The 15,574-nt window shown below is 48.4% G+C and overlaps 3 protein-coding genes across 3 annotated transcripts in view; 2 read left to right on the top strand and 1 right to left on the bottom strand.

Annotated features, from left to right (window-relative positions):
* Positions 1 to 1,299: 1,299 nt before the first annotated feature.
* Positions 1,300 to 8,841, bottom strand: flvcr1 (FLVCR choline and heme transporter 1). The gene is made up of 10 exons (XM_008313633.3): positions 7,181 to 8,841; positions 6,533 to 6,677; positions 5,545 to 5,685; positions 4,516 to 4,583; positions 4,323 to 4,426; positions 3,796 to 3,906; positions 2,988 to 3,093; positions 2,736 to 2,844; positions 2,581 to 2,648; positions 1,300 to 1,866 (listed from the first exon to the last, which is right to left on the bottom strand). The coding sequence occupies exons 1-10, from the start codon at positions 7,868 to 7,870 to the stop codon at positions 1,768 to 1,770; spliced, it is 1,641 nt and encodes a 546-aa protein (XP_008311855.1). The 5' UTR covers positions 7,871 to 8,841; the 3' UTR covers positions 1,300 to 1,767.
* A 2,062-nt stretch (positions 8,842 to 10,903) lies between these two features.
* Positions 10,904 to 14,562, top strand: nsl1 (NSL1 component of MIS12 kinetochore complex). Its single transcript, XM_008313634.3, has 6 exons — positions 10,904 to 12,078; positions 12,792 to 12,861; positions 12,955 to 13,088; positions 13,176 to 13,230; positions 13,732 to 13,799; positions 13,872 to 14,562. Exons 1-6 carry the CDS (start codon positions 11,893 to 11,895, stop codon positions 14,079 to 14,081), a joined length of 723 nt encoding a protein of 240 aa, XP_008311856.1. The 5' UTR covers positions 10,904 to 11,892; the 3' UTR covers positions 14,082 to 14,562.
* Positions 14,563 to 14,681: 119 nt separating this feature from the next.
* The window catches only part of batf3 (basic leucine zipper transcription factor, ATF-like 3), a 1,449-nt gene continuing 556 nt past the window's right edge, over positions 14,682 to 15,574 (top strand). The window contains exons 1-3 of the mRNA XM_017033511.2: positions 14,682 to 14,864; positions 14,949 to 15,044; positions 15,338 to 15,382. Coding sequence (XP_016889000.1) covers positions 14,814 to 14,864; positions 14,949 to 15,044; positions 15,338 to 15,382 — 192 coding nt within the window. The 5' untranslated portion in view covers positions 14,682 to 14,813. The remainder of the gene's footprint in view (positions 14,865 to 14,948; positions 15,045 to 15,337; positions 15,383 to 15,574) is intronic.

Below are 15,574 nucleotides of genomic sequence, written 5' to 3'. Positions count from 1 at the left end.
GGGGGGGTGATGATGTCACTGCTACTTTTCTCAGGAAATACATCAGCCTAACAATGATTAAAATAACTTGACATGAAGGAAAATTGTGCAATCATGTTCACACCCCCCCCCCCCCCCCCCCCCCCATTTCAATTTCAAAAACTAGTCACACACGACCCCTGACCTTGGTACTGTTGGTCACAGGAAGTGTGTTCACACCCTGTCCAAACACAGGAAGTCAGTGACACACGTTTAGGTCCGTTAACAAATCAACACAACAACGGCGTTCGTTACTATGGAAAAAAACTAGGGTTTATTTCAAGAGAACAGAACCAGAACCAAGAACCAGAAACAGAACCAGGAACAGAACCAAGAACTGAACCAGGAACTGAACCAAGAACTGAACCAGGGAACTGAACCAGAACTGGGAACAGAACCAGGAACAGAACCAGGAACAGAACCAAAAACAGAACCAGAAACAGAACCAAGAACTGAACCAGAAACTGAACCAGGATCAGAACCAGGAACAGAACCAAGAACTGAACCAGGATCAGAACGTTGAAAATCATCTTAAAAACAACAATAACAAAGTTTTAAACTTCCTCTTTATTTTTTTTTAACGTTTCACCTGGTGATGTCATCGTTCTACTATCGACCGTCACAGAGGAGGTGACGGGGTTAAATACGGCTCCGTCAGGTCACGTGTGTCGGGTTCTCCAATCACTGTTCTCGACCAGTTTCTATTTTTCTACATCGGACACAAAGACGACGGCGGTATCATCTGCATACGGACGGATCTACGCTGAAGACAGAGAAACTGTTGTTGCTGAAGTTGCCTACAGAGGGCGCACTTCCATTGACAGATTAAACACAGTTTCAACAATCAAAGAAATGTAGACGCTGTGTCATCCAATCAGATTGGCCGGGACACACAGGAATTAAGGAGGAAACGTGCTGCGGTAAAAAGAGGAAGTAAGAAATGTTGGAGTACCAGGGTGTACCGAGGGCAGGTACTAGTACCCTAAGTACCATGAAGTACAGTACTTATACATGTCAAATATATTAGAGAGGAAACGACTACGTCATGCAGCCAACACACAGTACAAAGTATCTGTAGTAGTACTACAACTTTCATGTTGTGTACTGAGCTGAGAACCAGGTCTGGTTCTGGTCAGTCTACGTTTATGGTCCAAACATGAAAAGTCAGTGTTAGACTTTGGAGACCAGTACCAGACGCAGTACTGACGGCTCTGGTTCGGGGTTAGACCAGTACCAGACGCAGTGCTGACGGCTCAGGTACTGGGTTNNGTTAGCCTTTGGAGACCAGTACCAGACGCAGTACTGACGGCTCTGGTACTGGGTTAGACCAGTACCAGACGCAGTACTGACGGCTCAGGTACTGGGTTAGACCAGTAGGAGAAGGAGGTAAACCTTTAGAGGAACACGGGGGTCGTCCGTCCCAAACCTGTTCCTTTGGGCCACCAGGAATAGTCAGTACTAGGAACTACTGCACCAGGTCCACCTGTGTGTCCACCTAGAGACAGTCCAGTGGAGAATAGTCCAAGACAGGTCAGACCAGAGGTCTGTGTCTTCAGGTCCTTGGACCTCTGTCAGTCCTGGACTCCTGGTACCTGGTACTACTTGACAGTGAACCGCCCATGGTTCCAGTGAGGACTGGTCCAGACCTTGGGTCACAGCGGTCATGAAATGTCAGACATGAAAAACAGACAGAACAGTTCACCAGGAGGACCATCCAACTGCACATGGTACACCTGGTCCTCCACGGGGTCACAGTGAGGTTTCCCTGGAGAAGCTGAAGGACGGATCCAGTTTGAACCCGTTGGGTTTGTTGTGTGAAGGGTCGTCGGGGGGGGGGTCATCAGGAACCTGAAGGAGAAGAGCACAGAGCTGAGTTAGTACCAGGGACACGTGTGACCATGGACTCTGCCCCCCCCAGTCTGACCCTAGTCCCAGACTCTGACCCCCCCAGTCTGACCCTAGTCTCAGACTCTGCCCCCCCCAGTCTGATCCTAGTCTCAGACTCTGCCCCCCCCAGTCTGATCCTAGTCTCAGACTCTGCCCCCCCCAGTCTGATCCTAGTCTCAGACTCTGCCCCCCCCAGTCTGATCCTAGTCTCAGACTCTGCCCCCCCCAGTCTGACCCTAGTCCCAGACTCTGACCCCCCCAGTCTGACCCTAGTCTCAGACTCTGCCCCCCCCAGTCTGATCCTAGTCTCAGGAATATTGGACCGGGAATTGGGGAGAAAAAAAAAAAACCAAGAACTGATCAATGACTGATCAATGACTGATCAATGACTGAGGAGATTGATCTGGGATCAGGAGAGACTTCAGTGAAGTTGATCTTTTCTTTTGTTTAGTTCTGGTTCCAGATTCACAGCTGGGTGTGTCCCTCCGTCCTGGAGGACACTGGTGTCCTCGTGGGGTGGAGGTGATGGATGTGTTGGTGCTTTGTCCAGAGGAGAGTTATGGTCTGGGAACGGGGACGGAGTCCAAGAACGGACACCAGGAGGAGCCAGAGAGTGGACGTCAGGACATAAAGAACGTGTGTGTGTGTGTGTGTGTGTGTGTGTGGTCCACTCACGGCCAGCAGCGTCCTGTGTCCTGCTCCTACGTTGACGTTGTGTCTCTTCAGTTCAGACTTGATCAAAGCTGAAACAGTGAACACACACACACACACACACGTGATCATGTGACTTTCTACAGTGGATACACACACACACACACACACACACACACCTGTCAACAGAATTCCAAGCAGAATCCAAGCACAGAGGAGCAGGTTTCCAGCCAGATGACTGTGATTGGTCAGTTTACCCTGAATCAGGGTCAGGACGATCCCAAAGATCTGCGCACACACACACACACACACACACACACACACACTCATCAGGGACAGAATGATCAAATACATCATGAAATACATTTGGAGATTTTGCCTGAGGTTTTTAGACCAGCAGGGGGCAGCACCTGAGGACCTGGTGAACGTACCTGAGCAAAGGCGTTGAGGAGACCTGAAGACGTTCCCTCAGACTCTGGGTACGTGATCTCCACCCCAAACTCAAAGCCCAGAGGCAGGTACCCTGTCATGAAGAACCTGACACACAGGGGGCACTGTTGTCATTGGTCAATGACATCAGTGGTCTACAGACCGTTACACCTGTCACACCATCGGTCAGCAAAACCAAACTCTTTTGACAAAGTGAGTCCTGGGACCAGTACTGGTCCCAGGACCAGGGATTGAAGACCTGTTTCAACAGCTGAGGCCAAGGCCACGCCCCCAGACAAATCTGAAATACCAAACCTGTGAGACCTGGACTAGCCTGAGACCTGGACTAGCCTGAGACCTGGACTAGGCTGGGACTGGACTAGACTGGGTCCTGGACTAGACCGGGGCCTGGACTAGACCGGGAATGGACTAGACTGAGACCGGGAGTAGAACGGGCGTGGACTAGACCGGGAATGGACTAGACTGAGACGTGGACGAGACCGGGACCTGGCCTAGCCAGAGACCTGGACTAGACTGGGACTGGACTAGACTGGTACCTGGACTAGACTGGGACATGGACTAGACCGGGAATGGACTAGACTGAGACCGGGACTAGACCGGGACTGGACTAGACCGGGGCCTGGACTAGACCGGGTCCTGGACTAGACCGGGAATGGACTAGACTGAGACCGGGAGTAGAACGGGCGTGGACTAGACCGGGAATGGACTAGACTGAGACCTGGACTAGACTACCTTTTGCATTCAATGCATGTGTGTGTGTGTGTGTGTGTGTGTGTGTGTGTGTCCTACCCCAGGACTCCAGCAGTGACGAAGACCAGGTGGATGTTGTCCAGGTCCAGGGTGAAGGTGAAGACCACCATACCCAGGAAGGACAGGATGTAGACGACGAGTGTGGTCATCCTGTAGAACAGCAGTACTCTGTTATGAAGTACTCTGGACCAGTGACGTCCAACCACTACATGTCCCAAAACTAGTATTTACTGCAAATAACTATTCTTTGTTTGTCAACGAGCAATGTTGAAACCCTCTTCCACTAGGTGGCAGCAGATGGTTATTAACACTAGGAAACTATTATCAGAGCTGTTGAAGAAGATCTTTGTGTCTTTCTTCAATCCCTGCCAGTACATCAGCATTGTGTTCAACGTAACAGGAGTACATCTGTTAGTACAATTAAACTAGAGTATTACTACATTTCATCAGAAATACTTTTTGTACTTTTTGTGTATACTGCTCTAGAAAATACTGTACTGTGTTACCACCTAGCACAGGAGTCCGGCCTCTGTGTGTGTGTGTGTGTGTGTGTGTACTCCACGTACTTGTACTGCTTGGTGTGGTCCAACCACAGGCCACAGAGGATGGAGCCGACCATACCAGCAACGACCAGCGTCAGACCGATTCTCCCGGCGTTCAACTCCTGGTTCTGAGAAGACAAGAAAACAACGGCATTAGACACCGTGTGTTGACTGTAAAAAAAAAAAAAAGTACTGCAGTACTTCAGAGTCAGGGTACCTTGTAGCAGGTCATGATCATCTGGTTGAGGAGGGTTGAGATGGAGTAGAACGATCCAGTCAGAATACCTGCACACAGTGGCTCACAGTTCAGCCCTCAGTTACCACTGACTGGTCTTAGTCATGTGACCATGTGACCATGTGACCATGTGACCATGTGACCATGCATTATGAATCCAGTAAGAAATTAGTTGAAATAAACATTGAATGGTTCATCGAGGTGTGAGGAGTCACTGGTCAGACCATGACACTACACACTCCAGTCCAGTAGGTGGCAGTGTGCTCCTAAAACCCACTATTAAACCCAGACGTCAGGTCCCTGTAGGCTAAGAGACGTTCAGGTGTTGGAACAGAACCAACAGTGTTCTCCAGTGGAACTGTTTCCACTTCCTGTTTCTGATCTTCTTTTGAAAAGGATCAAAGGATTTGGTCATGATTTGTCTGTGTGACTGTGTGAGCACGAGGACAGGACTGGAACTGTTTATGGTGTTGAGTGAAGGTCGTTCTGTTCATCAGACTGTGTCTTAACACCAAGGAATGTGTGTGTGTGTGTGTGCAGCTCTGATTGGCTGTGAGCAGACACCAAGCCTTCGCCTCTCACTTTTTATCTGCAACGACTGGTTACATCAGGACAGAACAGAAGAGTCAGGCGGAACCGCTGCAGTTCTACCAACCACCAGCTGGGGTCAGATGACACCGTGTGTGTGTGTGTGTGTGAGAGAGAGAGAGCAGATAACGCCCCCTCTAGGGGCAGCAGTGTTAGACTTAACCCTGGGAACATGAGCAGCTCCAGGATTGTTATAAAATATTATTTAATTATTATTATAGAATAAAATGTAGAAAAACAAAATCAATTGAAAACATCGGAGCTTTTTGTTAGCTAAAAATGGGCTAATGGGCTAGTTCAGCCTGGAAACTGTGCAGTGTTTCAAAGATGGTGTTCCACAGGGTTCCGCCCTGGGGCCCAGCTGTTTGTCCTGTCAACAGTTCCGTCAGTCACTCCAAACTGTCATCGACGGCTAAAGGTTACCGTAGCTAACGAGCAGCAGAACGAAGGGTTTGTTCTTCATCAGGTTGACAATGGACCGTTTGTAGGAATAATCTTCAGGAGGCGAGTCCGGCAGCACGGCCTGAGCCTGACTGGGGGGGAGGGCCGGACGATCCCTGATGACTGCAGAAAAACAGGAAGTCGTTAGCCAGGATTAATAAAGTTCAGTTCAGGAGGTGACGAACATTAGCAGGAAACAGAAAACCAAGTCCAAAAGTTGGTTCAGAGGTTGAAGACCAAAAAAAGTACTACATTTGAACAAACAGTACCAGGACTGTCCACTGGGAGCAGCCTATGTTTACACAGTGCTAGCCTCAGGGCTAGGTGACGGTGTGGCCCACGTGGAGGTTGTTAAAACAACAAGACTCAAACCAGTCCCTCCAGGTAGTACTGTTTGGATCCTGCGGTACCTACTGGGTTCCTGAGGCTAGCCTTATCTTTACACAAAAGATCACACAAACTGACCACAGGGGGCAGCGTTAGTCTGGCAGTCACCAGTTGACCAAGGTTCCTCAGTTAGAACTTAGTACTTAACTTAGTAAAGTTAATAAAGAGCACGAGTCCTAGGGTTCCTGAAGTATTTTTCTGTTACATCATTAGTTTTAAATCCCCTACACTGACCACACGGGGCAGCAGTACCGAGGCAACTTAGGGCAGATTTAATTAATCCTCCAGGAGTGTGTGGGTGTGTACTACGTGTGTACTACAGATGTGGTACATGTATACTACAGATGTACTATAGGCGTACTACAGATGTACTACATGTATACTACAGATGTACTACATGTATACTACAGATGTACTACATGTGTACTACAGATGTACTACATGTATACTACAGATGTACTACATGTATACTACAGATGTACTATAGGCGTACTACAGGCGTACTGCCCACTAGGACGTCCTGAACACATGACGGCAGACACAGTGATTTGACCAATTTCCCATGATGCACAGTGGCCCATACCTATAACAGTGAGGACAAACAGGAGGGTGGAGGCCGCGGCCGTGCCGTAGAACATGATGCTAATGTTGTGAGACGTCAGTTCGACGTCGTCGGGCGTGTTAGGAACCAGGACAGGAGGCAACAGGAAGCCGATGGCTGTGCCCAACTGAGGGCGAGAGACAAAGACAAACACAGGTGTATAAGAGAGAGAGAGAGAGAGAGAGAGAGCGAATGAGCCGCTAGATAAAAAACAGGTCCTGGAGAAAGTCAACAAATTTCACCAGCTCTATTTAAAGTTAGCGCTGGGGCTAACCTTTAACGTATTATAAATAAAATAACATTTGCCCAGTGTTAGCTTTGTGGCTACCTTTTAGCCAAATCCTAATGTTTCAGCACCTCCAACAAAGTAGCTTCTCTTTTTGTTTTGTCTTAGATTTTCACGTCAGAACTTTTTGACTACTGTAGCTAAAATAAAGTCTCTATTTGTTTCATTCAAAGCGAATTTTGAGCTAACTTTAAGCTACTTTAAGCTAGCTGCTAGCCATCTTTGGTTCTTGCATTACTCATTTCTCTCTGAGTTCATTTCCTGTGGTCTCAGTACCAAACAGTACCAAACAGTTCTGAGGCTGGTTCTGGTTCTCTTCTATACGGTGGAGTGTAACAGCTGACCTGGTTGCCGAGTACGGCTGTGGCGCACGCCGTGGACACCTCACTGGGTCCGAACCACACGGAGGCGATGCGGGAGGGCAGACCGAGGATGAAGACCTGAGCCACGGAGCAGACCACCTGCGCCGTCATGGTGACGCCGAACCTGTCCGGACTGACGCTGGCGCACTTTAGCCACGCGCCGGCGCAGTTGAGGCCGGAGCCGAGGAGCGCGGTCAGCCGCAGACCGCGGCGGTCCAGCAGCCAGGTCGCCGGGAAGATGAGCGGCACGTAGGCGAGCATGTAGACGATGGAGAGCCAGTCGACCATAACGTTGGTGACGTCATAGAACTGCGTGAAGACGTTGGCGATGATGCTGTACTGGATCCACTGGAAGGCGTTGACCAGCGAGTACAGGCTGAACACGGCCAGAACCGCGAAGCGGCGCAGGAACAGACGCGTCTCCGGGATGTTGTCCTCCTGCTTCGCCGCTTCTTCTTCTTCTCCTCCTCCTCCTCCGTCAGGCAGCATCTTCTCTCTCTCATTCGGCTTCTTTTCCCCCTCGTCGCTCTCTGTCTCGTCTTCCACGGACAGTGACTCGGACTGACGACCAGCTTCCTCCTCCACCGCTGCCTCTTCTCCGGGATCGCTCCGGTTCTTCACGATGATGTCAGGTGCGGCGGTGGCGGTGAGCACGAGCTCGCCGGCCACCATGGTACCGGCGCCGAGACTCGGACCCTTCGTTATTTCGGTAAATAACTGCGCGGCAGAAGCTGGAAACGCGACGCAGGAGAGTTTCTGTGAAGAAGGTCAGAACGACGGGCGGCGGCGGCTGAAAAGACACCGGAAATTAAAGAAAGAAACAAAGAAGAAACAAAGAAGAAGAAGAGTGACATGAAATGAAGAGCAGCAGGATGAAGACCACGGTTCTGCTTCAGTCTGAAGCTCTCTCTCTCACACACACACACGCACGCACGCGCACACACACCCTCTCTTTTGTTCCGCTGTCTCTCACAGTGACACGCACGCCTTCCGACGCTCAGGAGCCAATGGGAAGAGAGAACAGAGTGTAGCCCATGTGGGATCCAGGAAGTGATGATGGTAAAGTTGATCAGGAGATTACTGCAGTACTACTACCTGTACCTAGTACTGGTACCACCTGAGGTTACTCCAAACAGTGTATCATCAGTGTATGGTCAGATGTTAGCATTAGCATTAGCAGCAGTAACAGTAACCAACCATCTGCTGTGCTAATAATCTGAGGTGTAATCCTAATCTCAGTCTGACCCAGACCACACCAGGAACTGCAGGGACCAGCTGAGACCAGGTGAGACCAGGTCACTTCAGTCCAGGTTTTGTTTCATACCATCTTTACTTAATGTTGTTCTCAGGAGGATCAGATCACCACTGACTCCCCCATCCTCCCCCATCCTCCCCCAGGCTCTTATTTTAAAGAGAATATGGGGTGGGGAGGGGGGAGGAGGGGGAGGTCTGACGCACTCTTTGTTTTCAGGAAACAAAGACCAACAAGTGAGGCATAGATTCACACCACACCACCTACAGGACAATGTGGGCCACAGCATGTGGGTGTTGTGTCACCCGAAACCTGACACAACTTTGTTGACACCTGTAACTCAATCTTCCCACCAATTTCAAATAAAACTAAAACAGGAGCATTGACTCCTCATAAAGGCAAAGGATTGAACGGATTGAACACCGAGCCTAGGGAGCCATAAGATAAGATGAGATGAGATGAGATGAGGATAAGATAAGATAAGATGAGATGAGATAAGATAAGATAAGATGAGATGAGATAAGATCAGATGAGATGAGATGAGATAAGGATCAGAGAATTAGGCATTCATCAATGATAAACAGGAGGGAAATGTTGGAAGAATTGAATTTATTATCATTGCTTCATGCGGTACTGTCGCTTTAAGCAACTGTTTGCTTCTCATATTATACTCTAGTGTGCTCAAGACTGATGGAGAAATGACCAGACACAGCCACACCCACAGCCACAGCCAAATTCTTACTCCATACCCATCCATATAGTCACACACCATCACATGACCTGTAATCTGATACTTTCATAAACTCAATTAAAGTGCAGAGGAAGCTGCACTCACCCTCTGTCAACAGTGAGGCAAACTGGCCACAGGAGGCAGCAGAGGACCGGCAGCGTCCAAGCTCCGACTGTGTGAGGTCACTGGTGGGCTCCGTGTCAGAGTGACCGTCTGTCAGAGTGACCGTCTGTCAGAGTGACCGTCAGAGTGACCGTCTGTCCACACACAGGATCTGTGGAGACCCGTCTTCAGGTTTCCTGTTGTCATGGTCCCACAGCATCACCTGCTGGTCCACCGTGGATTATTTATAAGACACCCTCCCCCCTCCGTCTCTCACACACACACAGTTCGGGGACCAAAGATGTCCGGAGCCACAAAGCAGAGGGTCGTGGACCTGAACCTGAGCAGGGAGACCTGGTGTCAGGTGGAGGTGAAGCCGCGGCAGGACTGGGACAGGACTGAGAGGAGACACTTCCACGCACACCTGAGGTCCAGCTCTCAGCTGACAGCTGCCCTGAGGGGGGGGGCACAGCTCAGGACCACCAGGGCGGAGCCTCCGCGGCCAGGACCAGGAGAACTTCCAGAGAGGAGGCACTTCCAGGAGACGTGTAAGACGTCGAAAAATACACAGTTTTGAATGTAAATCTAAACGACAGAAACGTACAGAAATCAGAAACCTTGGTACAATAGTGAGGCTACTGCTGGTACTACTGCTGGTACTACTGCTGGTACTACTGCTGGTACTACTGCTGGTACTACTGCTGGTACTACTGCTGGTACTACTGCTGGTACTACTGCTGGTACTACTGCTGGTACTACTGCTGGTACTACTGCTGGTACTACTGCTGGTACTACTGCTGGTACTAGCTCTACTGCTGGTACTACTGCTGGTACTACTGCTGGTACTACTGCTGGTACTACTGCTGGTACTACTGCTGGTACTACTGCTGGTACTACTGCTGGTACTACTGCTGGTACTACTGCTGGTACTACTGCTGGTACTACTGCTGGTACTACTGCTGGTACTACTGCTGGTACTACTGCTGGTACTACTGCTGGTACTACTGCTGGTACTACTGCTGGTACTACTGCTGGTACTACTGCTGGTACTACTGCTGGTACTACTGCTGGTACTACTGCTGGTACTACTGCTGGTACTACTGCTGGTACTACTGCTGGTACTACTGCTGGTACTACTGCTGGTACTACTGCTGGTACTACTGCTGGTACTACTGCTGGTACTACTGCTGGTACTACTGCTGGTACTACTGCTGGTACTACTGCTGGTACTACTGCTGGTACTACTGCTGGTACTACTGCTGGTACTACTGCTGGTACTACTGCTGGTACTACTGCTGGTACTACTGCTGGTGGAACCAGTGGCACCTTGATGTCCTGGACTGTGGTACCATAGGTTTTAACACTTCCTGTTTGTCTTCTCTTACAGATAGAACTCACCTGGTGTGAACAGCTGCAATGACCCCCCCCCCCACCCCCCCAACAATCTTGACTTTGTTAAAGACAAGTGGAAGCAGCAGCGAGGCGTCTCACTGTCACAGGGTCACAAACAGGCAAAGACTTCAGGACGTGAGGTCACAGACTTCAGGACGTGAGGTCACAGACTTCAGGACGTGAGGTCACCTTCAGGACGTGAGGTCACTTCAGGACGTGAGGTCACAGACTTCAGGACGTGAGGTCACAGACTTCAGGACGTGAGGTCACAGACTTCAGGACGTGAGGTCACAGACTTCAAACATGTAGCTGTTGTTGTTTAACGTTTTTATTGTTTTTACGACACATATTTAGTGACGAAATAAAACATGTAGTAAATAAATGAAGGGAATTTTAAAAAAAAACGTATTATAATAATCATCAGTTGTTGATGTGTTCACCAGCAGGTGGCAGTGGCGGTCGACGAAGCCGAAGTCCATCGACAACAAACCAAATATGAACCAAAAGTTTTAAAACACAAATAAACGTCACAGCGCATCTAAAACTACACGGGTGGCTCAGTGGTTAAGGAAGCGGACTTGGGTCCGGAAGGTTCGCAGTGCCACAGCCTAAGGCCGCCCCCTGGTGGCTGTGGTGATGGGTTAAAAGCAGAGGTCACGTTTGGTTGTGTCCTGTCATGGACCTCGGTTGTGGCCCACGACACCAAGCCACGTGTTTTCCAGGAATGTTGTCAAGTAATCAATGAGTTAATTAAAAGAAGACATTCAGCCGTTATAAAATGGCTCAGTAGTCTGCACTTCGCTGCCCGCAGGAGCTGGGTGTTTACTTATACTTTTGCCCCACCTAGTTTGGATGGGTCTCGACCAATGACTCGCATGTTTACACCCTGTTACTGGGCAGAGCTCAGAATGGGTCACAGTCAAAACAAGTTGCACAGTGAGTTTCAGTCTGTTTCATAAAATGACATGAATACAAAATGGCGTCAGTGCACAAAATGGCATCTTAATACTCATCAATCCCTGTGTTAAAATGACAATAAAGACTATAATTCGGTTTTTTAAAATTTATTTATTTTTTCAGCGGAGTGGTGTCGTCAGTGGAACGGAACATGTTCCGGTGCCTTGTTTCTGCGAGGACCGATTTAACGATAGGACTAGGAAGTGACGAACACATCCGTTTACCGTAATACAAACACCGTTGGCGGTAAAGTTAATAAAAATGGACACTTCGGGGAGAAAGGAGTCCGTTGGTGAGACAGACGAGGAGTTTAGAGTCAAAGTGAAGTCGAAGAAACTTCTCACAGAACAAATGGAAAAATATAAAGAGGTTTTAAAAACAGCGCTGCGCGGAGTGACGGACGTCGAAGAAGAAACCAGGAGGGCGCTCCTGCAGGAGCTGCTGTCGGTGGGTTTCAGAAAACTGACAACAACAACGCTTTTCATTATAGAAACAAAACCACGGGAGTTGAAGTGTGTCACCGTGAAGACCGGCGTCAGCTCCGTTCACGGCGTAAAAAACACAAACCGGTTCCTACGTTTCTAACAACAAATGCAGGAGAGAAATCGTTTGGCAACAACAAACAGAAACACGGCAGCTCGTTGCAGTAACACTCCAGCAGTGAGGCCGGTGTTGACCGGTCCACCTGGGATTCGACCCAACTGTTGTAGTCCGTTCAAGTCTGTTGAATGTTAACGAGTGTTTGTTCAAAATATCAAAACAAGAGAAACACCCAGGAATGCTAACATCCGCTTAACACGGCGCCCTGAGTCAAACTTAACAAAAGACAAAAGTGGTTAAAAAACCGAACCGTCGATTTACAAACCACGGTTCGGTTTTTTTGCTCACAGTTTTGTTGGCTTCTTCTCTGTAGTGACTTTAACTTAGAACTGTTTTCTGTCGTTTGTTCCTCGGCATCAGTCACAGCCGTCTCATCACTCTCCACGGCTGCCAGCGGCGCTATACTGCCCTCTACTGGATGATTACGTTATGACGTTTTTAAAGAAAACCGAACAGAATTTGAGAGAAAAAGATCATTTAAAGTAGAAACGTCAAAATGCTACAAGTTAGCACAAACAGGAACAACAAAACTGCAGCTAAAGTGTTTTTTTTGTTTTCAGAACTTTGAGGCAGCTGTGCAGGAGAACGTCCTGGTGAACGGCCTGTCCTGGGAGGAGGCTCCTGACCACGGTGACTGACCGAGGAGTCGCACAACGAGTCTTCACATTTGTGTCCACGATTATGACGTGTTTCTCTCTGTGTGTGTGTGTGTGTGTGTGTCAGAGGACGACGAGGTCCTGGATGTGGAGGGTGTCCTGGACAACACCATCGTAGAGACCACGTGGAAACGTCGTACTCACCCCAAACAGATCCTGCCCCACGTCATCCACTCCCTGAAGGCAGAGAGAAGAATCATGGTGTGTGTGTGAGTGTGTGTGTGAGTGAGAGAAAATGAAAAATGATTTTAAAATGTACATGTTCTTCACTGTGACCTTTTCTTTCAGGAACTTTATGAAGTGACAGTCAAACCTCAGGAGTTTGTCAGAGACACCGATCAAGGTAGTACAACCTCGTACAACGTAGTACAACGTAGTACCACAGCAGACCGTCTGTAGTTAATGACAGACTCACAGACCAAACCTCATCACAGTCAGGGACACATGAGTGGCTGGTACACTGCTGCCTCCTGCGGCTAACTTGTGTTACTGCAGTTTCTTTCACATAAATATTTAGGATGGATCAACAGTCTGGGTTCTAGAGTGACACAAACCCAAGTTCTGTCTGATCCACGTCTGTACTCCGTCCTTCTGCAGCCACTGGCACCGATGATAAAAAGAACTAAGTTCAGGTGACGTTTCCTCTGTGGCTCCAGACTGAATCTACTCACTTCTGCAGACGCTGCTGTAGCTTTCATATAATCAGGAAGAACTACTTCTCTCCTGGACGACACATTTGAAAGTTCTGACCTCACTGAGGTGGAGTCTGTCAGACTGCTGGAGGGAATGTCCAGATGTGATTCTCTCTGTGACCTCTGACCTTCTCCTCTGTCCTGTGGTTCAGAGACCGTCATGGCTGATGTTTCAGCAGCAGCTCCAGGGTCAGTCAGACAGACCGCCCAGGTTCTAAAGGTAGAAGGAGAACAGTTTTATCGTTGGTCTTTAACGGTTCTGTTTCTAAAGTAACAGTTTTTGGTCCTTCAGTCCTTCAGAACTCTGCAGAACCAGGTGGACGGACTGGCTCAGGTCCTGGACATGAAGCCCAGTCAGACCACTCTGGAGGTCCAGAGGGAGGTGTTCGGCCAGTCGGACCCCACGCCCCCCAGTGTGAGCGCGGCCGCGGCCAGGAGCGGGCGGCCGATGAGGAGCGCTGTGGAGGAAGCTGTGGCTACGGGCTGCTACGATGTCCTGTAGGGGGCAGCGCAGCAGACTGACCTGTGGTTATTCATCCAGAGATGACCTTTTTACCTGAGATTAAAGTAGAGGTTAACACAGGTGGTGCCCCCTTGTGGAGAGACTCGTAAACACATGGTTGCAAATGTTAACAGGAAATAGTGGCAACAAATAATGACTCAACATTTATGAAGTGACGTATTCAACCTTCACCAAAGTCCATTAGGAAAATCACTGGTGTTAGCGCTCAGAGACACAGCAGCTGCTGGTCCTCTGCTGCCTCCTGTGGTCAGTCTGTGTGGACTCAACAACTGCCGAGTCTCTGACAGAGAAAATCGCTGGTTTTCTCTATGGACTTCTGAATGGGAGAAAGTTATAAACCACAAACTCACTGGAAACATTTTCTCTGGATTCCTTTTTTTTTTTTTTTTAACAAACCTGAGCTGAAGTTTCTCCTCGGTGACAGGAAACAAAGACTGTTTTAATGTAAATAAAAAGGAAGTGTGGCTAACAGGAAGTGGAAACTGTGTTTGATTTCATAAATCACATTAAACATTTCCATCTGTGGGTTCCATCAAAGTATGGACTGAAGCCTGTGGGTCACATGACTTCAGGGAAGCCACTCTTCTTCTTCTTCTACAGCAGCAGCAGCAGCGACGATGAAGACGAAGTGAAAACAGGAAACTCTTCTGTTCTTGTAAAAACTACCATCTGTCAGTGAAGACGCTCCACTGTCGCAGCAGCAGCAGCAGCATGAGCAGCAGCAGCATGAGCAGCAGCAGCCAACACTGGCAGCCAGTGCAGGTAACAGAGGTCAAAGGTCAAAGGCCTTAACTCTGCTTCTTCATATTAAATATACATTAAGGTGTGTGTGTGTGTGTGTGTCAGGATGGAGGTCGAAGGTCACAGAGGAAAGAGAAGAACCGAGTGGCGGCTCAGAGGAGTCGGAGCAGACAGACCCAGAGAGCAGACCTGCTGCACCAGGTTCCTGGTCCCCCCACCCGTGGCTTCAGTCTGGACATGATTGGACGAAGTCAACTCATCATTTTATATAAAAAGATAAAAGTCTTTAAAGATAAAACCATAGAAACATAATTAGCTGTATTTACAGTTAGCATCAGGCTAACATTTATACTTATTCATAATTAACATTAAGTTTGGACTGAATTCGTTTTTATTTATTTTTAACATTTTTCTCCTTTTTGTTTTGTTTTTCACATTTATTCAGATTGAAATTTTCTTTGTTCATCGTTTCTCTTCTTCTTCTTCTTCTTCAGACGTGTGAGCTGCTGGAGCAGAGGAACAGGAAGCTGAGGACCGAGGTATTTTCACGGCCTTAAATTCACTCTTTGTCCAGAATTTTAACTAATTATTGATTTGTTTTTTCACTAACCTGATTTTTATGAGAAAGAAATTATTATTAAAAAAAACATTGTTTAAACAGTAATTTATAGTCTGGTCCTGATTCTGATTCTGATTCTGATTCTGGTCCTGGTCCCTGGTCCTGGTTCTGG

Source organism: Cynoglossus semilaevis, chromosome 7 (assembly GCF_000523025.1).
Source record: "Cynoglossus semilaevis isolate Cse_v1.0 chromosome 7, Cse_v1.0, whole genome shotgun sequence".
In the NCBI taxonomy this organism is placed as follows: Eukaryota; Metazoa; Chordata; class Actinopteri; order Pleuronectiformes; family Cynoglossidae; genus Cynoglossus; species Cynoglossus semilaevis.
This window is presented reverse-complemented; position numbering and strand designations above follow the sequence as displayed.